General features: G+C 36.5%; 1 protein-coding gene across 1 annotated transcript; it reads right to left on the reverse strand.

Annotated features, from left to right (window-relative positions):
• Positions 1-2,126: 2,126 nt before the first annotated feature.
• Positions 2,127-23,347, reverse strand: LOC131955215 (solute carrier organic anion transporter family member 5A1-like). The gene is made up of 13 exons (XM_059319237.1): positions 23,297-23,347; positions 18,318-18,822; positions 17,512-17,939; positions 15,412-15,729; positions 10,387-10,551; positions 7,468-7,548; positions 6,060-6,177; positions 5,548-5,728; positions 4,504-4,697; positions 3,926-3,990; positions 3,485-3,613; positions 2,806-2,911; positions 2,127-2,394 (listed from the first exon to the last, which is right to left on the reverse strand). Exons 2-13 carry the CDS (start codon positions 18,794-18,796, stop codon positions 2,127-2,129), a joined length of 2,532 nt encoding a protein of 843 aa, XP_059175220.1. The 5' UTR covers positions 18,797-18,822; positions 23,297-23,347.

A 23,347-nucleotide genomic window follows, 5' to 3' on the forward strand; every position in this document is an offset into this window, starting at 1 on the left:
TGTTCAACTGTTTGCAACTAGTCATCTCACATCTCCCAATTGGTTTCCTACGCTGACATATCCTTGTAAAGTTCCCTTTTCAAACTTGGCGGTCTATAGGGCAAGTGAAGTAGAGTTCACTTGTTTCTGTAACCTCGGCATATGAATAGATAGTGTAGTCAGCCCAGCCGCATTTACTTTCCCTAACGTGAGTTAGGTACCCATCAGAGCTGGGTGGACTCAGGGACGATCTACTGACTTGAACCCGGATAAACTAGAGACTTACGGGTTAGCAGTCTAGCTCTCTATCGCTAGACCACTCCGTCCCACGACCTATCCTTGACCTATTTCTAATTATGACGTAAATATGCGTCACAACATTTAGCAATGCAGATTTTTTATTTAAATAGATATAATTTAAAGGTTTCGACTAAAATGTATTCGTGTTTATATTACATGTCCTACTCTAAACAAATATTGCAAATGTATCTTTAATTGATTGTGTGATACAACAATTCAGTTTGAATGTGGGTGAGATTATGCTTCAGTAAAAAAAAAACTTCTGTATAAACGGATAGTGGCGTTTTATTGTAATGTCTGAAATATTAACATTTTAATAAACATGAAATTGTTAAGTAGTTTTTACAGATAGGCTACACGTTATTTTATATATTGTGTTTTTGTTGAGGCTGAAGTTAATTGCTGTGGCGTAACCAGGGGCGATTTCGGGGTGGGGTATTAACGCCCACCCATATGACGAATCCCCTTCCTGAATGTCTCATTCACTTATTACAATATTCCGACTTTGAATCATGTTTAAAGTTTTGTCAAAATACACAGCAGAGTCAATGTAGTCTTGCGTTAAGTAAAGAGTAATTTACATTAGGCGTCACTAAGTATTGTGTCAACAGGGGCTGCTTTCCAACCCCTCCCCCATATACGTATTACGCTGCTGTTCTTCTCTTCTTCTTCTTCGTTCTTAATTATTAGTGTTGAAGGGGTTTGGCCTCAAGTCTTTGTTCGAATTTATCAACCATGAGCTTTTTGCCGACTCGACCACGCCTCCAACACAATTAAGCATTACGTGTCAACTGGTTATGCGCCATTGAGGCCATTGACATCTTTTTGGATTTGCTTCCATAGCCTTTGTCCAACCAAGAACAAACTACAAGGCAGCAGTTGTTTGATTTTGGAGTTGTCTCTCCTATAAGAGTGGCATTCCCCAGCTAACGAGCCTCATCTGCCCTAGGGTTCGAACTCGAGACTTTTCGGTTTAGCAACCATGAGCTTTACCGACTCGACCACGCCGACCCCCTTACGCTGCTGTGTTCGTCTTAATTTTAATGTAAACGAGCTGACCCGCACCGTAATCATACGCTGCTATTTAGATGTTTTTTTGTCTAATTTTCAGTTATTCATAATTTGTTAATTAGACTCTACCCACTCCCTCCCACAGTCTACGGAAAGCAGCCGTCTGTTACGACAGTTTACAGACGACATTGAAAAGATCAATCAGAAGTTCTTCCCTCTCATTAGTTTCAAATTGTTTATAAGCTAAATTACCTGCCCCTAATAGCCGTTACTGATTCGTCCCGGCTCTACGATTGTGTGTATGTGGGAGGGGGGGGGGGCAAGTAGAGTCGCCTAAAAGAAATTCTAAATGCGACTTTAGTCATGATTGAGATTATGTGCAATGTTTAGCGGTATGGCTACGACTATATTTAGTGTCAATGTGCAGTAACTACGTGTAGTACTGATTCTGGATAAAAATCCGTTTTTCAATGTCATTTTTTGTTTCCGGTTAATTTACTTAAGGTGGTGATTTCGGTTTTGGTTTCAGTGCCCGTTACATTCTTCCTCAACGGGCCATTTCTCTCGTCTCTAATAAAGGTTTCGCTGTCCGTCTATCTATCTATCTGTGTATCTATCTATCTATATATATATATATCTATGTATCTGTCAAAAACGCTATAGAGAAAACACAAGTAGAGTAAAAACATATAGCAAATCGAAAAACGAAACGTGACGTCACATGGAGCATATAGTAAGAAATAGTCTCAAGCCGGAAAAGTACACACAGTAATATGACGACATTGATTCTCGAGTAAACATTGTTAAAGAAGATGGACATACAACGCCGACTGCGATCACAAAATAGATTCTTTCAGTGGAATGTTTGGGTTAACTGAGTCAGAGACTCTGATGTCGGTCAGGTTCCCAGCGTCGACTGTGGCGACGGCGCCGTTGTCTGATGGGGACCCGTTCTGGTGGGGCTGGCCGTGGGGCTTGTTGGCGCCCTGTCGTGAGGGTGAGGCTGGTGATTTGATCTTGAGGATGGATGGTCGGGGAGTTAGTTTCCCTGCCTCGTCCAGCGTCCCATTTTTGTGGTCAGTTTTGTCCACTGAAATGTGGGAGCTTGTGTGGGTATAGACCTGTGGCGGATGATAAAATTATATTGTATATACTCAACTTATACAGAACAATAATTATAAGAAGAAAACCTGCGGCAGACAATAAAATTACATCCTATATACTCAACTTATACAGAGCAATCATTATAAGAAGAAAATAAACTTTAAATTGGTTCTTATTAGTATGCTGGTTAAGCAATACAATATTGCTTAGCATTGGTTTATTTATTTCTTTGAGTAACGCTGTTATGGTAAAGATCATGCTATTAGTAAAACACAGCCTATTTGATAGTTGGCTGTGTTTACATTACAAGTAGCTAAGCTTTACTACAAAAATGTCCGTTTGCTATTTTTACTACATTCCAAAACTTATATCAATTTTCAAACATAAATCTTTCAAAACAAAAAAATATACGTTTTTACCATTGTGACAGCATTTTCAGCTATTGTTCTTTTCCTTATGAAGTACCAAACCCCCACAAAGAAACACATTGATATCACTTTCAGGCCAGCTGCTATTCCTGCAAATTTAAAACACGTTAAATTATAATTCAACTTTTGAAATGGTTGTAATCTCACTAACACAAGATTGGAATGAGGGGTTATAAAGTAGATATAATGAAATTTATTTGAACACGATGATTATACAGCCTTATGAATGACATAAGAGCATAGATAACCTACTGCCTCACCATGTCATTACCCATATATAGGAGGCAGATGAGTTTAATCTTAAACAAGGTAATTACCTGAATACAATTTTTATATAATTGTTTTATCATTTCAACTATCTCTTTACAATTCACAAGTCTGGACATTAAAATAGTTTTAAATTAAAACATTATTCTATTCATTAAACAATAATCTCTATACATTTGTAAAGTCAGGACATTAAAATAATACTAAGTTTACAACATTATTCTACAATTACAACAACCATCTGTATTCATTTGTAATGTCTCGACATTAAATTAATATTAAGTTTACAACATTATTCTATTATTTCAAAATCTATCACTACATTTGAAATTACATTTCGCAATACAAAAAAAAAATTGTTACACAATGGCAGGTAGCCGGTAGCTTCTACTCACCAACATATTTATAACGGAACCTGACGATGTCATACAGTAGACAGGAACCATTGCGCTCACACTTCACGCTCCACAGAAGACAGGATGTATCGATGGCGTTGCCGAAGAAAATTGGACTAGGAATGTAAGCTGAAGGAGAGGAAATAAAACTCTAGATGTAGGAAAGGAGCTGATACAGTTCATACAAATACAAACTAAATCAACTATTTTATGAAAATACTTTAATGCAGCTTGTACCTGGTCAAACCAAGTTTAGAAGACTTATTTTACTATGTTCAATGTTATACACTGACACTATACTAAAAAGTTTTAAACAATGGCGGAACTGATGAAGTTAAACTGCTATATGATTTAAAAGTACCTGTAGTTTTTTTTCCCTTTCTATCCACAGCATAAATGATTTAGTGTGAAATTAACTGTTAAAAAAGAAAAAAATCTTACCAAACAACCTCATCATCACAAACTGCAATCCCAGAGCAAATGATCTTTCCATTGTCGCAACAGATCTGTTAAATAATGATTTTTTTTTGTTTAGTCAAATTAATCGTATATACATAATGATATAAAGAACAATCCTATCATTTACTCCAAAACTAAAGTTAATCCCCAGGTTTGCAGGTTTGCTGTTTGTGATACCCACTTAACAAAAAGAAGGCAAGGTCATTTAATAAGAACTGATCACTGATCAAAGTGGCCAGAGCATTAACATCAGAAGAGACCAGTAACATTAAATGTCGTTACTTCATAAACTCAGCGTGACCACGAGGAGTAGCATCAGAGTATCAGCCACACATAATGTTATCCCCACATAAACTCACCTAAACATCACCATGAGAAGTGGCATCTGAGTACCAGTTACACAGAATGTCATCACCACATACTCACCTCAACGTCACCATGAGAAGTGGCATCTGAGTACCAGTTACACAGAATGTCATCACCACATACTCACCTCAACATCACCATGAGAAGTGGCATCTGAGTACCAGTTACACAGAATGTCATCACCACATACTCACCTCAACGTCACCATGAGAAGTGGCATCTGAGTACTAGCCACACAGAACGTCATCCCCACCAGCAGTATGAGAAAGGGCAACAACCTCTCACACGTGTTCTTGCAGGCGCCGCTGGTTGCCATGGGTGATATGATGACCTCGTGGTTGGAGTGGTCAGCTGGTCCTAAGCTTATACATGAACAGCCACTGTAGTTCTGACAGATGAAATTAATTGTCTTCAAACATTTGCCTTAATCATGTGCAAATTATACAAAAAAATGTGTTAATCAAGTAAACCTTCTTATTTATAGTCTATCTGTAGCCTATCGCACTGTATAAAACGAAGGTATACGCCATAGCACTCATGGAAAGTTAAGTATTTCAACATAGACAAATTGTGCCTAATTGTGTAATAGTGATTTTAATTTATTTCTAATTGGCTGTTATTTACTTACCAAGACTATTGCAACAATAAATGTACTAACAGCTAAATATTTATTTGAATTAGAATTAAAGTTTAACAAACAAAACTTTACACTTTTCTATTAATGAAATTATGTTTTCAAAAAATTATTAGAAAATAGTGGTCAGTATTAAAACACAAATCATTTAATAGCGGTCAGTATTGGGCACATGTAATTTAATAGCAGACTCTCATGTGTTCTTGCCTTTGAGTGACGCAGGTCATAGTGGTCAGTGTTGGACGGAGAAAGTTCAACAGAGGTTATTTAATGGTGATTAGCATTACCCACAGGTCAGTTTTTTGACAGAGGTACTTTAATAGTGGTTAGAGTTGGACAGAGGTACTTTGATAGTGGTCAGTGTTGGACAAAGGTACTTTAATAGTGGTCAGTGCTAGGCAGAGGTACTTTAGTAGTGGTCAGTGTTGGGCAGAAGTACTTTAATATTTGTTAGTGTTGGACAGAGGTACTTTAATAGTAGTTAGGCAGGTCATTTAATAACAGTCAGTGTTGGACACATCATTTACTAGTGGTCACTAGTGGTCACTAGTGGTCACTATTGGTAACAGGTAAGCAAACAGAGGTAATTCTTGTTGAAACCTACATAAGATTTCTCCTCCCTGCCTGGGTCGTAGAAGTGGTTTGACCCTGTGCAGCCTGCGTGACACGGGGAGAAGTAGGTGATGCCGTTGATGCCGCAGATGGGCTGGTAATGGTTGGACAAGCAGTCACAGTTCTGGTTGCACGTGGATGTCAGGTTGACCTCAAATATTTTATGGTCAGAACTGATGAGAGGGTAGGCATTTTGTTTTCTAAAAAATTAGTCTATTTTACAACAAAACATTTATAAAATAAAAATAAAATTAGACTAGAAAAACTATTTAAACTTAAAACCTAGCGACAGACTGGGAAAAGTAAAAACAAACTAAATAAAATAGCTAAAAAATATAGCAAAGAATTTATGTAAAGCTGAACAAAATTATTTTTTAATAATTAAACGGGTAAAATTGTTTACTACATTTTTAAGTTATTTAATTTACATAATAAAATGATGTCATTTATGACAAACTGATAATTAAACTGAAAGAAATAAGGATGGTATTTGACTGAACAAACCTGTTCAAATATGGAAAGTTAGCCCCAGCTATTTTAGGGTTGTCACAGCCCATGAAGAAGAAGAAAGAGAAGCCACACAGGGCCAGTGTGTTGAGGAGAAGTACAAACTGGATGGCACCTGGCGAGATCAATACCATTTGTTATTTAATAGGGGAATAATGTTTTAATACACTAACAATTTTTTGTCTACACTTGAAAAAAATGTTTTAATACACTAACAGTTTTTTGTCAACACCTGAAAAAAAAGTTTTATAAAACAAAACAATTTTCAATCAATGCTACACACACATTTTTGTAATCAAAGTTGAAAAATGTTAAATTACACAAATAATTTTTAAATTAATGTTGAAAAATATTTTACCAAAACAAAAAAACTATTTTAAATCAATAGTTGTAAAAAAATTGTATTATACAAAACTAGTTTTAATCAACTGTTAAAAAGAAATAACAAATTATTTTATGGAGAATTTTTCTAAGTAATCACAGATATGGCCAAGGTTATTGTCAGATTTAAGACCATGGGTTCTTCTTCTTCTTCTTCGTTCTTAATTATCAGTGTTTGAAGGGGATCGAGATTTATCTGCCAGTGGGTTTGAACTCGAGACTTTGTTCAAATTTATCAAATATGAGCTTTTTGCTGACTCGACCACGCCTCCAACACAATTAAGCGTTACGTGTCAACTGTTTATGCGCCATTGAGGCCATTGACTCCGATTTCAGCCTGCTTTTCTTTTTGGATTTGCTTCCATAGCCTTTGTCCAACCAAGAACAAACTACAAGGCAGCAGTTGTTTAATTTAGGAGTTGTCTCTCCTAGAAGAGTGGCTGTCCCCAGCTAACGAGCCTCATCTGCCCGAGGGTTCGAACTCGAGACTTTTCGGTTTAGCAACCATGAGCTTTACCGACTCGACCACGCCGACCCCTATGACCATGGGTTGAAATAGCATTGTTATTAACAAACAGCTTCAACCTGCTTAACACCATCTCAAGTGTCAATTATAATTTTTGTATTTTCCAGCAAATAAAATATATTTTGGGATATATCAGCCCTAAAAGATGACATTAGGGGTATCAGGTGCTTAAACATATTAATTATATGTAACTTAACAACAACAAACATAAGTCAAATGAACGTATTCATTAAAACAAGAGATAGTGTAAATTACGCACTGCATGAGCATTCTGTTTCAACAATGGTAAGTAAAATTCTTTAACCATATGAGCATTCTGTTTCTACAGTAGTACGTAAAAAACTTAAACCACAACTTGTTATGTCAACACGTGTTCATGAAACAAACCTGTGTATCTTCCTATCCAACAATGGAACAGCTGATCTATCACAACACACAAAAAACATGGAAAACAAAACAAAAACCACTACATTACATTACAAGGACAAAAAAAAATACCTTTTGGGGACAGTGCCAATCTCTTGAGAATATAACCACCTATGAGAATGCCAATGACTGCACCAGGAATGCCAATGCCACCTGAGACATGATTGATACAGGTGAGAAGGGAAAAAATAGTTAAATGTAAAGTAAAACACCAAAACTTTTGTTGTCAAAAAACACGTTTTCCATAAGATGATAATATACAAAAAAATTATTGCAAAATTAACCAAATAAAACCTTATCTTAACTCCTTTGATTTTAATTAATTTTTTCATGCTTTTAGATAACCTAATTCTTTTCTTCTTTTAGCTAATGTCAATAAAAGTTATTTAATGTTATTTTAATACCCCAAGTAGACAATGAAGTTGTGCTATGTGGAAATTTGGATTTGAATCCATTAAGCTATAATACAGTCCCTACTAAAACTTGCATGAAAAGTTCCCTTCTTAAACTTGATGGTCCATGAGGCAAGTGAAGTAGAGTTCACCTGTTTCTTTGACCGCTGATTTGAAGGGATAGTGTCGTCAGCACTATGCCCAGCCACCTTTACTTTCCCCAACATGAGTTAGGTACACATCAGAGCTAGCAAGACTCATTGGCGTATTGCTGACTTGAACCCTGATTCTAACTCGACTTTCGGGTTAGCAGTTTAGCGCTCTACAGCAAAAGAAAAAAAATAACAAAATTCATTCAGGGTTTCTTGACCTACATTTCTTATACGTTAGTAATTCTTTGAAAATTTTTCACTTAGATCATTTGTAAGTCAAATTATATAACAGAAACAGCCAAAGAGAGATATATTTTTGTTCTGTAATACTAGACACCCACACAAGGATAATTTAAAACAATCCCATAACAATAACCATCAAGACACTTACACAAAACAAAACAAAAACCGGGAGTGATCTTCCCTAAACGTTCTTGAATATTCTTATATAGCACTACGTGGATGTCAACTCGGGCTATAGAATATATTTCAAATCATTTTTAATTCCTTAAATTTTTTAAAATACAATAGAATCTCGTTGAAAAAAGAATTACACACCAAGTGAACGTCAAACAAAATGTGCATAATAGTGCGGGATATTATTAGTACTTCAAAAATTCGTATGCGTTTTTTGAGAAATTGGAAATAGCGTAAATTACTACTTTTGGTCAACGGACATAAGATTAAAATTTGAAGGAAGGCACAAAATTATATTGTTTACTTGAATGTGAAATTTCATTTATCTAACTGAAAAAGTATTCAAGTTATAGGCTATTAAAAAATTCAAAGTAGAAAAAGTTCCACTTCCGGTTATCGGAAATCGCTGAAAAGATGATGCGGATCTACAAATTTGATATAATACTAATACATCAACCTAGCTGTAATGGTACTCAAGTTATCGTGTTTACAGACACACATCCACATATCAATACATCCGGACAGAATTGCAAAATCCAGTTTTTCCGACTCGATTACTCGTAAAACGCCGAAATTTTAAAAAATCTGGATATCGATTAAAATAAGTCCCCTATACTCCGTTAATGACGAAGTACTGAGAAGTAAAACGGTGGAAACTGTCAAAATTTCAAGTAAATTTTCTACACGATTACAATACTTTCTGTATACTCTGTATATGAGAAAGTAAAAATCTGAATGATCCAAGGGAGGATAATAATGAGCTATTTGATGTTTACCAAAGCAAAATAAAAACAAAAAATGTCTGCTTTATTGCTGGAGTTGTCTGACCTTTAGGAGGTTCCCATCCTGCTGTGAGAAAAAGAATTCAAGTGACAAGACAGACAGGCAAAAGATTAGGCGCTGTGCAGGATCAATACAAACAGAATAGCTCAGACAAACATTGGACCAAAAAAATAAAATCAGATGAGTTTAGTGAACAGATCAACAACCCATAATGCTTTTCTTTCTGTGTATGTGATAGTTCTGTATTCGGGTTTCTTTTTTAAACGGAAGTTTATGTACATATACATAGAAATAAAATCCAATTTAAAAACAAAAATTCGCATGCCGGAAACAGGATACAAAACAATGTTTCTGACAACAATTCTTGTTTTTCAAGGGTAAAATGATTAATTCAAAAAATTTATTATTGTAAATAAAAATGTAGGCCTAAATGTAATTTTTTTTAATGTCACAGCTGGATGTTTCTTTTAAATTATTTACAAAGGGAAAAATATGATAACCTTACAAAAAGGGGAAGTTACATCTCCGTATAAGCCTGTATTTAGATTTACAAAACACATTTTTCTTTTTTAAGTAAGTCCTGTATAAGAGTTTATTACGAGCGCTACTCTACTAGATGTAAAGCTAGCGAACGTACCGGATTCTTTTTGAATGGTTATTAACAGATGACAACAACTAAAGAGTATCAGACACAAAAAATCCAACGAGGAAAGACACGATGAGCTCTTGTGACTAACAACAACTTTAATCCATTAATAACCTTTTAAAATGAGTACAAGTATAAAATTTGACTCTAGATTTATACAAAATAATAGAAGTGTACAAAATAAACCAAAACCCAACTTACGAGTTGATGAAAATCACTTGGTTACAAATATCACATATATGGCACTAGGAAATCAACAAAGCTTATAGAAAATTAACTTAAAGCATAGAATGATACTAAAATCACAAATAATAGGGGGAAAATGCTGCTCTAAACTATAAAATACAATAAGGCATCACACACGGCACTATCTCCTGGGATATCTGGTAAGCGGCTGCCTCGAAACCGCGTTTTGTAGGTTTTATATCGCCTCAGAACCAGGAGAGGTTCGATATAGCCAATTAAAATTATTTGAAAATTTCACCACATGGTGTGATGGAAAAATACTGGCATTTGCACCACAAATAACCCAAGGTCGATTACATAAATGAAAAACTAAAAAAAATAAGACCTAAGAAGTTCACAAGTAAATAAAACTTACCCGTGTAAAGATTAGCCAGTGATGGTGAAGTACCAAACTGAGATTCCAGATACTTGGGTAGAAAGACCACAAACCCACTGACTATACAGATCTCACAGCAAATGGCTGGCAACATGACGGCATACACTGGGTTCTTCAACAGATGCAGCACGGCTTTGGGGATTTCTGGGGACAATGAAAAGGTCTCAATCATATAAAGATCTCAATCAATGGTCACAATTATATTACAATCAAAGGTCTCAGTCATATCTGTCAACAACAACACAGTTTATATGTTACATAGCCTTGGGGATTTCTGGGGACAATCAAAGGTCTCAACCATATTATTATCAAAGGTCATAATTAGATTACAATCAAAGGTCTCAGTCACATCTGTCAACAACAACAACACTGTTTCTGTGGACCATCAAAGGTCTCAATCACATAGTTTTGCTTGGGGTTGACATGGTCTAGTGGGTAAAGCTCATGGTTGCTAAACCAAGAAGTCCCAAGTTCAAACCCCCCGTTCAGATGAGGCTTGATAGCTGGGGACAGCAGCTATCTTGGAGAGACAACTCTAAAATCAAACTGCTGCTTTGTTGTTTGTTCTTGGTTGGACAAAGGCTATGGAGGCAAATCCGCAAAGAAAAGCAGGATAAATAATATTGGACTCAATTGCCTATATGGCACATAACTTGTTGACAAGTAATACCTAATTGTGGTGTTGGAAATTATGTCCAACATTGCAATTGTAATAAAGAACAAGAAGTGAACAATCAATGATTTTAGTTACATTAGACCCCAGCGGTGACCCGTCAAAAGAGCGCACGACAAAAGAGCGCCGACATAAGAGCGCAAACTAAAGATCGAAAAACAATATCCTAATATATAAAAGCCCATGTGCGCACTTCTCTCTCTCTCTCTCTCTCTCTCTCTCTCTCTCTCTCTCTCTCTTTCTCTCTCTGCAAAATATTTTCGCAGGGTATCACATTAGAATCTCCAGCAATATATGGAGAACTTGATACGGACTTTTGTTGAAAATAATATGGTAGATGTTTTAAATGTATAACCAACATGTTACTTAAAGAAGAAAAATAAAGGCATATTCGAATGTAGAAAAACAGTTTTAATTATGCAACAGGAAAAGTGTTTATAGTTGTGAAAAAGAACCCATGAAGCAATGACGTCACTAATGTTTATACATTAACTAATGACGTCATCTGCCTAGTTTAGAATTTAAAAAATGAACTATTTCATTCAAATTAGATTTAGATCTAGATCTACGTACGCTATGAAATGTATACAATACAATTTTCCGGCCTAAACTTATAAAATGTATTTTATCTATTTGGATTCTAGACCTAGAGATTCTAGATCTAGACTAGATCTAAATCTACGCAAAAACTAGACGTAGACGCTAAGACCCGCTAAGTCGATAAGATCTAGATTTAGACTATCTACTCTAGAATCTATTCCAAAAATAATTTTGTATATAAAACTATTTCAGGCCTTAAAATATTTTATAGAAATCTTTGTTTGTTTAGCTATGGAACTGGCTAAATTAGGATAAAAAAAATTACTTTGAAGGAATAGGCATATTCGCGTAAGTCAATTTTTTTTAAAAATACGTCTTTCATTCTCCATGGTTTATAAGGTGCCTAAATAGCTGAGATTATAGTGTACTAAATACATAGCAGGTGGTGCGGGATCGAGACACACCAAGTCAGACTTAATTTTTTTTAATTTGTGATTTTAGACTATAAAGAAAGGAACTACTTCATTCAAATTTGATTTAGATCTAAATCTATAGATCTACTCATCAAGATGTACGCTATGAAATATATACAATTTTATCGGTCAAACTAATACAAATTACTTAAAAAACAACATAATGACCATTGAATAGTCAGATTTTTAACGGAATCATTTAAGTCACTTAATCAGTGTGTGCCTGTGTTATGTTAAATGTGTCGGAATTTTAGCTAATTAGTAATTTCTTTGCTTTGTCACTATAATCGTTCAGCGTGTAGTAATGCACATTGCGTTTTGACTAATAACTATTTCATAAATAATCTTTATCAAACAAGTACAACATTTTAAAATATATAGGCTTCTAATTTACGTGAAACGGGTACCGATGGCTAGTTTAGTAAATAGGAACCATAAAAGTAACTCAGATCAGAAGGCATCGTTTCAATAAAAAAAACTAATTATTCAGTTTCTTCAACTAAAAAACTGGTATAATCAACTGAACGTTTGCGGGCATCTTGATTTAATAGCACATACAAAGATTTTAAATGTTAGGCCATAAGTGAGAATTAAACTAAAATGAAAAGTAACAAAATGAAATAGGTTTAAATTAATAAACGTTTCTTTATAGTTGCATTTACCTCGTAGGTAGTCCATTATTGAATCATTAGCGTAGGTTGAAGCAATCGCCTGCAATCTTCGTTTCAGCTGAACATATGTGTTCTTTGAAGCTTAACTCCAGCTAGATAACGTTCCAGTTCAATTTCGATGTGATCTTTTTCCAGACGAAACTGGTTGATCAATTTATAAACGGGAGGATAATTCCAAACTACCGTTTGTTGGAATGCGCGATGCCATGCCTCGACTGAGTTGTTTGTAGATTTTCAGCGACACAATTATGGACATTCCAAATAGCAAGAGCGAAGCGCGGTTCACCTCGACGGTTTCTCCTTCGCCTCCCTATGTAAGTATCATCCCAATAATCTACCAGTGGCATAATTTCTGCAGGAATAGCTTCTACCAAATGCTCGAATGCAGTACATACATCATTTACAGGAACAAAACTTAAGGCAAGCAGCATCTTCACTGTCATTCGACATTTCTCGTTGTCGTAATAAAGTTGCGATTAGCCTAAATCTTGCTTTTTTGCTAAACATTGGCCTAGGTAAAATAGACAACCAACAGGACGTGCATTGGGAAACACATGCTGAATTGCATTCTGTGTGGCTTTCTCAAAATCAGAAATGATGCTCGGAGGAGTCACGGTAGGTAGAATTTCCACAATTTTCTCAAAAACTCTGATATAGGTTGCTTCGGTCTTGTCCTGGATGAGGCAATAAACCAACGGCACTGCCTTGTTATCTATTAAAGCATGAATTTAAATACCTGATAGATGATTACTGGTGCAACTCTGAAAGTTCCATCCACAAACCAATGTTTGTTTTGCTGTAGACGATATTATCCATTGTTCCGAACATCATAATTCTGTAAAGGTCAGTCGGTCCGGAATTCCACAAGACGAAATTTTGCCCTCTTGTTGTCGTTTGAAGAGGTTCAGGAATTGTTATCTTCTCAATGTTATGCGGATTTGGGTATGGCAGCCGCTTGCGGTTTCTCTGTCTTTCTATTGCACGCTGTGAAGCGACTTATGCCGGCAAATGAGGTGCTACTTCCATCAAAATTCCTGCTCTGGTTTGTTGTATAATCTGCTTTGGTTTTTCCACTCCTTCCACTGCCCGTTTCCGTATAGCCGAAACAACTTTCGCTGCTTCGTTTTTAGCCGAATCAGAAGCGTGATTGTGTTCCGATAATGACTTAACAACATCGTTCAGCATTTTCATCCGTCCTCGGTAGCCATCTTTCTTGCAGCATCTCAATGTCGTACTTTCATCAGCATTTGCTCTGTCCTTTCGATATCTGTAGTCGTTGACCAAAATAATAGCCTTTCCTTCCTGTGATTTGATCTTCTCCATGTTACTTGGGTTAGAACTATTTTCAAACTGCATTCATAACATATTAACCATAATATATAAATAAACACGTCGTTTTATCGCCGATTGTTTAATTAAAACAAGTGTGAACTATGTCATATTCGTTGAGCATACAACGTGTTTTTTTATTGGCTGCGTTCTTTTGTCGGCGCTCTTATGTCGGAGCTCTTTTGTCGGTGCTCTTTTGTCTGCGCTCTTATGTCGGCGCTCTTTTGTCGTGCGCGATTTTGTCGGGGTGCTGTTTACATCGATCTCTCCACCATCCATTCAAACAGAGAAAAAAGTTAATATAGAACTTTTTTTTATTTAAGAAAAAACTATTCGAATAATCGTCACAGAACCAATCTCTACTATCATTATACACCGCCAATAATCGAATATTTTGTATTCCTTTTACTTGATAGTGTATTAACCCTTAGACAGGAAGGGTAAATGAAAAAAAACGGAGATATTTTCTTTTAAATAAAATATAAGTATTTTGAATCCTACTAGTAGCCGGCAATAAAACTTTTTTTTATTTCAGTAATAATTTTTAGAAGCATTTGAGCTAATTAAATTGATTTTATTTCTTGTTATTTGCTGATCACACATCAGTTGATGGATTTTAGACATTAGGTGTTTTGATGTGAATCAGGTGGGAACCACTGGTACTAATATAGAGGAAGGGCCCTAACCACTGGTTAAACAATGAGTTTATATACTGTACAATGGGTGGTATGGCTGGTAGAAGCAATATAGGGTATCCTATTTCTGTTATTTATAGAGCACTGGTTAATTCAAAGAATGATGTCCCGTGCTGTACACAGTGTGGGAACCACTGATTGTTGCAATACACGATTGTGATTCTCTTTCTTTTATGTGTATAACACAGCAAACACAAGAAGGTGGAGGGGGGGGGGTCCTATGCTGTACAAAAATTACAAGCTCTCATTGGTACCTGGCTCTTGTAAATAAAAATAAAGGCACCTGGCCATATGACAAGGTGACAGAACCAGGTAAACTTAACTTCACAATGTAAAGCCAGGCCCAAAACGGGAAACTCGTCAAATAAAAAGGCAACCAAGAAAGGCTAGGGCTACTACCTTTGAACCATGTACAGCCAGGTCCGAATAGGGAAACTCGTCAACAAAAAAGGGAATCAAGAACGGCTAGGGCTACTACCTTTGAACCATGTAAAGCCAGGTCCGAATAGGGAAACTCGTCAAATAAAAAGGCTAGGGCTACTACCTTTGAACCATGTAAAGCCAGGTCCGAAAAGAGAAACCAGTCAAATAAAAAGGGAATCAAGAAAGGCTAGGGCTACTACCTTTGATAGAGCGGCCGTACTGGCTAGCTTTGATATCGTCATCATCCGCCTTCTGTAACAGCGCCTCTTTGGTCTTCGTCTCCAGAACCTTCCTCCTCTCCCTGACTAGGACCCGCGGGTAGGCCAGGAAGGGCAGGGACAGCAAGAGCAGCAGGACGCCGCAGATGATGAAACCGCCCCACCACGCCCCTATCCACCGCGGGCTGGAGGTGGTGATGAGCACGTCGTGGGAGAACGTGTCCACGTAGTACTGCAGGAGCAGGGCGCCCAGTGCATACCCCAGCACGGGACCCAGGACTCCAGAGGCGTGGATACATGCTGAAATAGAGATAAATTAAACGGTGAAAACAGGGGCGTGGATACATGCTGAAGTAGAGATAAATTAAACGGTGAAAACAGGGGCGTGGATACATGCTGAAGTAGAGACAAATTAAATGGTATAAGCAGGGGCGTGTATACATGCTGAAATAGAGATAAATTAAATGGTGTAAACAGGGGCGTGGATACAAGCTGAAGTAGAGATAAATTAAATGGTGAAAACAGAAGCGTGGATACAAGCTGAAATACTGATAAACGGTGTAAACAGGGGCGCGGATACATGCTGAAATAGTCAGGGGCAAATTAAAAGATGTAATTAGAGGAATAGAAATTGATACAAGCTGAAATATTCATCAGGGACATATTAAAAGGTGTAATTAGAGGTGTAATGAGAGAAATAGATAAAAATGATATTCCAATGACAAATTAAATGATGCAGACTTGTCTGTGTGGGGCAAATTCTAAAATTCTAATTAATTTCCAATGTAAATAAACAAACCATTATAATAACAATAAAATGTAAATATCCGAAAAACAGATGTTTAAAATTAATTGCTCAAACATGTTATGTTCTTGTAATATTCTACACGTATCTGCACTCAAATGTTGAAACAAGTTCAGGTAGCATTACCATACTTTTTCCTCGGCCTAGTAAATTATGTTTTTGTTTTATATCCTTTAGTAAGCTAAAACCAGCGTGTATTGTTTCCTTCTCTTCGACGTGTTTCATCACGAAATCTTTAAGTCAGCTGTTCTAGAAACTAACACTCGCTGGCAGAAAACTAGCACACGTGTAGTAGCATTGTGTAATTAGTACACACTAGTGGGGGAAAAGTTGTGGTTAAAACGTGGGATACAATGTAGTGGAGTTGTGGTGTATTGTGCGCTGGTGTTTTATGGTGTGATGGTGTATCGGCGTTTGGTGTAGTGTCGCATTTTGGTGTTGTCATGGTTTGGTGTTTTCATGGTTTGGTGGTGTGTCGTGGTTAGGTGCTTCGTCGTGGTTTGGTGATGTATGATGGTTTGGTAATGTATGGTAGTTTGGTGTTATGTCGTGGTGTGGTGATGAATTGCGGTTTGGTAGTGTTTGTGGAGTTTGGTTTAATTCGTAACAGCTTGTATACCAGCGTCTACACAACTTTCTAACAAAATAATATTAAAAACTAGTTTGTAATGGGAGGTTTCCAAAAAACATCTTTGCTCGTACTGTGAACTAATGTGTTTCCTAAATTTTATGACTAATACTATCGTGTTGGTATTAAATACTGATAACGCTTTTCCGCTTCTTTTTGTAACGAAATTTAAGTAATTTAACAGTTTTTGAAAAGGGGCAAGGTAAAATATTTTAAAAAGGATTTACAACAAAACAAAGACACCAATAACTTTCTTTAGCCAAATAGATTCAGGATTATAAGCCTGTGGTCACACAAAATAATCGATAGGTGATGAATTAAAAGGGAATAATAAGTTTGTTTATTACAAGCAATAAAGTTCAAGAAGTCGACAGTAAAAGAAACTATTAAACATTATTAGTGATAGGACGCAGGGGAAGGGAGGGGTGTTATTATATTTTAAAATATCTTCAAAAGAATTAACCATTTCGGGATCATAATTTTTTAACAGCATTACAACCAATAAAAATGTTACCATTCACAAAAAGTATATTTTAAAACAAGTATTAAACATCTAATAAAGACAAAGTAATACAAAGTTATTTTTAACAATGACGACATAAGAACGAAAAAAAACTGATATGTAAATGAAGAGTTAATCAGCCCCTACCTAAATACGCCGGAGACTTTTCTTTGGCCACATGGTTGTCCACGTAGGTGACCCCCAGCGTCATGATGGGCGTCCCCCCGGTGCCGATCATGATCTGTGCGGCCACCAGCACCAGGACGTACCCCCAGTTCCCAGAGTTCTCCCGTATACACAGCCCAGAGTCGTACGCCTGCACGCCAGGCGCGCGGCAAATATTGGCGTCCTCAGTTTGGTTTTCGGACATTCCCGAATTCACGGTGTACTTTGGTGCGAGGATGTGCGGCAGGGAGAACAGAAGGGAGCCGGTGCCCATGATGAGCACCCCGAGCCCGATCCACTTTGGAATGTGCCGGGACGCCCCGAGATACGACACAAATATCACCGCGACCAAGTTGCCGAAGTGGTTCGCTGTCGCGATCAGCCCTGATATAGAGCTGCCGATTTCAAACCTGAAACGAGAGTTTAAATACATTGGTTTAAAATACTTTAGAGGAAAGTTTAGTCACAAGTATATTAACGCAAAATATTTTAAAGGTAAAACAAAAAAGACGAAGATGTTTAACGTTTCTCCATCGTTGTTATATACTGAATTAGAATATATTTTCAGGAGAATATAACTAAAAGACATAAAAATTGTAACTTTTTTCTTGATAGTTGCTATGAAATGAATAAGATTTTTATTTTAAAACATTTCTATGCTTGTTATGAAGGCCTACTGAAGTAGATTCTCGTGAGAATTAAACTAAATGACAAATGACTTGTACCTTTTCTCTATGGTTGTTAAATACTTAATAAGATTGTTATGAGAGGAAAAAACCAATTGTGACCTTTTCTCAATAGTCGTTATAACACTGTTTAAATAGCCTGCGGCCAAGGCGGAGGAGACAATGCGCAGCACGCACATGAAGAAGACGAACATCTTGACGTTGGCGCAGGCCTGAAAGCACTGCGGACTGAAGCTGCCCAACCGGCACTGGTTCGCCTCCTCATCGTCCTCAAACATGCCCATCCGCTGCTCCACCACCACCTCCTTCTGATCCTTCTTCAGCAGCGCGGTCCGGCTGTGGTCGGACTGACCGCTGATGGTGCTGACCACGCCTAAAGAGACTTGACCCTGGCTGATGTTCCCGGGAGATTCAAGGTCGGACGGACTCTCGAAGTATTCCGCATCGTCTCGGGAATCCCCGGAGCTGTTCGGGAAAACCCGGTGTCGTGTATCCTTGGATGAGACGTATCTTTCGGGTGTGTCGCTATAAGCAGGCGAGGGCAACATGGAGACGAACTCCGTGTTGTTTTGATGCTCCATCTTGATTTGATTAGTAATCAATTGACCTTAAGGTTTGCAATATATATATATATATATATATATATATATATATATATATATATATATAAATATATATATATATATATATATATATATATATATATATATATATATATACATGTATATACATATATATACATGTATATATAAATATACATATATATATATAATTATTTTTGCGTGTTTGATAACAAAATTTAAAAAAAACTATGTACAAAGTATCCACAAAGTGTACAAAAAGTGTACAAAGGACGCTGGAAAATCGACCATTTGCATTCAAAAGTAGCTTACAATTTATATCGTATTATTGTATCAGTTTTGCTTTCGTTACAAAAAAAGAATCCAGGTCACAGACAGTACAGTATCCAAGTCGGGATCATAACCTGGGGTCTAAACATCCTGACCGCCACTGATATCGTTAAACACTTAACATGATTGTGTTCGGTGGCGATCACTGGTTTCAATACTGGTAGTCAAGCTCCATTTAACTGGCTTTTAAGTCAACTACCTTTTTACGTTCTTTTAAGTTTACTACAATTGGTAGTGTTTTTTAATTTGAATACCATTAAGTGGGCTGTCTCAATACCCAGTGGATTTTTGTCGAGTTTTTAGATACGTGGACTTTACGTACACTACCGATTGGTGGGCTTAACGTACAATACCAATTGGTTGGCCCTAAGTATAAAACCGATTGGTGGGGTTTACGTAGAGTAACTTCTTTCTTGTTCTTCGTTCTTAATTTTAGTGATGAAAGGGATTCACTCCAGCACAATTAAGTATACGTGACTGGTTTTGCGCCATTGAGGCCATTGACTCCGATTTAACTCTGCTTTTTTTTTTGGGTTCGCTTCCATAGCCGTTGTCCAACCAATAACAAACTACAAGGCAGCAGTTGTTTGATTTTGGAGTTGTCTCTCCTAGAAGAGTTGCTGTCCCCATTAACGAGCCTCATCTGCCCGAGACGTACAGTACCTATTCGTGGGCCCTTAGTTTAGTACTGATTGGTGAGCTTTAAGTACAGTACCGATTGGTGGGGTTTAAGTACTGTACTGATTGGTGGGGTTTAAGTACTGTACCGATTGGTGGGCTTTAAGTACAGTACCGATTCATGTGCTTTAAGTATAGTACCGATTTGTGGGGTTTAATTACAGTACCGATTATGGACTTTAAGTACAGTACAGGATAGTTAAATGGATTGTCATATAATACTCCAAATAAACTCTAAGTAACACTAATTGTATGGTGGCACATTATTCACTGTCTTGACTTCTCTCCCGTTTATAACATACAGTCAAAGGTCAGAATCGCCCAAATATACAATAGTTAATTGATTATCACCTTCAAACTTGGACCAGAGAGAGAGTCTAGATTAGACTTAGCCGTGGATGTCTACGATGAACAACATAACTTATGCAACTCAGAATGCGGCTCTGTCATATCCGGGAAAAGTGATGTCCAGCCAGCATTGTCAGCAAGTCACGTGACTATTAATCGCGTGGTACCAGTCTCATTTCACGAACAAATACAGATCATGTGATTAGGGCGGGGGGGGGGGGGAGTGAAAGTCTGGTACACAAATACAGCGACCTTCAGCAGAGAAGGGAAAGATATTTATATGTACATCCTGTTTGTAGTGTACATGTTTTAAGATCCGATATAGAACTTAAACAATTTAATATAATAATAAGAGAATATGTTATGAAACGCCTTTTAAAAATGCAATTGATTTGTACTGAGAATATAGAAAAGGTAGATTAAAAAATAGGATTAAAATATTTAGTTTCCTTTTGAAGAATTTAAATGCGAAGCAGCTCCCAAAAGCGTATCTAGAAAGTGGCAAATCTCGATTACAAAACAGTCTGAATCATGGGAGTAAATGTGCCATGACATGCTTATACGTAATATTTAATAGGTTGGAGGAAACCCCCTTCAAATTTACAAGCAAGAGCGACGAAGAACAAAATACATGTATGACAGTTTCAACCTTCTGAGAAACAATTAGAGTGTAAACATTTAATGACCATAAAACAATGTGGTAACAATCAACACTAAAATTATCAATTAAGTGATGTTTTGAGAAACATCATTTGCGTCGAATAATATATTTTCTTGTGTAAAACAACTACAACTAAAAAAATAAACCGGGAGTGATCGCCCCTAAACTTTTTCGAATATTCTAATATAACACTACGAGGGATGGCAACTAAGGATATAGACAATATTTGTAATCCATTTTAATTATTTAAACTTTGTATAATAGAATAGAATCTCATAGAAAAAAGAACTGCACACCAAGTGAACGCCTAATAAAAAGTGCATAATAGTGCGGGATATTATTAGTACTTTATAAATTTACATACGTGTTTTGAGAAATCGGAAATAGCGTAAATTAGTACTTACGTTCAACGGAAATTACTCAAAATCGACGGAAGGTAGAGAATTAGATCTTTTACTTACATGTGAAGTTTCATTTATCTATCTGAAATAGTACTCAAGTTATAGGCTTTTCAAAAATTCAAAGTAGAAAAAGTACCACTTCCGTATATCGGAAATCGCTCAAAAGTTTATCAGGATCTACGATTTTGATAAAATACTTATATATGAAATTTCATCAACCTAGCTGTAACGGTACTCAAGTTATCGTGTTTACACACACACACACACACAGACATACGGACAAGATTGCAAAATTATGTTTTTCCGTATCAGTGAGGTGTAAAACGTCGAGATTTACAAAAATCTCGAAAAAAAAATTTGCACGAGAAAGTAAAAAACCAGCAAAAAGTTAAGTTTTAAAAAAAATTTCGCCTATTTTCTTCAATGTAAATAAAACATCACCAATACAAATAGATCTAGATCAGTGGTTCTTAATCTTGTTTCGATCGAACAAGGTTTTGTGAAGTCTGTTTCAAGGATTCGGCGGAAGTCAAGACACACACCCGACTCATATAATTCACGATCGGATTTTATCACTGTGGACAATACAAAGGTTTGGTGGATGCGCATATTATTTCTACAAAAGTTAAAAAATAATAATCTTGATCGTCATGCTGACAAATCAATTTCAGCGATGTAAATAATATAACATTTAACAACCAAATTCCTTGGGAAAAAAATAGTTACCACAACGGTTAAGTTTAATTTTTAACTTCAATACATACTGTTATAATTCATACAATCTAGCAATCACAATTATACCTTCTACTTGAATGTCCATTTCAGTCCATCTCTATACTTCACAAGTTTAGTCCCAGTCAAACTATAAACAAACATTACACAGTTTACAAATTTTTTTTTTCTCCTTTTATTTCCTTCTTAAACAAACACCATACATCAGCACTCGACTAATTAGCCTGCTACAGCCATCAAGCTTATTAGTGGGGGTGCGAAAAACATTTTGAACTCCGGCAGAGGCTGTTAATTGAGGTTAAGTGTCAAGTTATTTATAGGCTTCCGAGCTCTTCAAGTGGAACTCTCGCTATCTCTGTCCTTTTGCCCATCCCGCATCTACGTCCCTGAGGGGTATAGGACAAAAGGCCGACATCCAAAAGGCCGACAAGACATAAGGCTGACAGCCATAAGGCCAACAGACCATAAGACCGAAAAACCATAAGGCCGACAAGAATAAAGGTACTATGTGTTCCTGCAAAGTTCCTATCTTGACAACCATCGAAATAAGGCATAAAAAATGTGAAACGTTCAAGAGAAGAGACGGTGCTAGTTGCTATCTTTATAAGGTGAACCATCGGGTCAAGCGATCAACAACTAAATATTGCAAAATGCTGTCACTGCTGTCTTTCATAGCTCCTTCTATATAATCGAGGTGAGATAATCATCAAAGAACCAAGTCAAAAGCCGCCGGTATCATCGCCCACATGCAACAAGGTGGAACGCCAAGAGACAATGCTAGTTGCGATCCTTATAAGGTGAACAATGGGTTCCATGCGACTGGAGATGACGGGACTTTATAAAGAATAAACAGACAGGTGGCGTTACCACCATATTTCGCAATGAAATCAAAGAAGCCGAATGAAGTAGAACAATCGCGTGCCTTGTTTAATACAGACACAATTTGAATTATATTTTAGTTTCGTCCATTGCTAATTGCGTGAAAAAAAAGTGTAAATTATATTCATTGGATTCATTAATTCTGTTGTGATTGTGATACAATTTATTTTATATTTCCTTGTCGATCCCACAGACATACTCTACTTCACCAGTATCAAAGATAACAGGTCAAAAAGTGTGTTAAAAATTAACGGTACGAAGATTTACAAATACCAATCGGATACACGTTTAAATTGATAATTTTTTACTGTGCCTGTAGGGTTCTTCAGTCTAAGTCTAGGGGTATATTATAGCAACTGACAACATACACCACAGTAAATTCACTTTATAACAACACTAAAGCAATGATAATAACTTTAATTTAAATATATAGGAATAAATAATATGAAAACAATAAAAGATACTATATACTTTAACACAGATGATGATACTTAACACGACCCCAGTGACAGCCACGGCCTG

Source organism: Physella acuta, unplaced genomic scaffold (assembly GCF_028476545.2).
Source record: "Physella acuta isolate Inbredline_101_S28 unplaced genomic scaffold, ASM2847654v3 ptg001058l, whole genome shotgun sequence".
Classification (NCBI taxonomy): domain Eukaryota; kingdom Metazoa; phylum Mollusca; class Gastropoda; family Physidae; genus Physella; species Physella acuta.

Excerpts from the sequence above, each read along its gene's own strand:
- LOC131955215 (XM_059319237.1), bottom strand. The coding sequence starts at position 18,796 with ATGGAGCATCAAAACAACACGGAGTTCGTCTCCATGTTGCCCTCGCCT. Across the intron at positions 6,178-7,467 it reads ATTGGCACTGTCCCCAAAAG|GTGCCATCCAGTTTGTACTT; the intron begins GTATTTTTTTTT and ends TGATCTCGCCAG. Across the intron at positions 4,698-5,547 it reads GCAGGGAGGAGAAATCTTAT|AACTACAGTGGCTGTTCATG; the intron begins GTAGGTTTCAAC and ends TTCATCTGTCAG.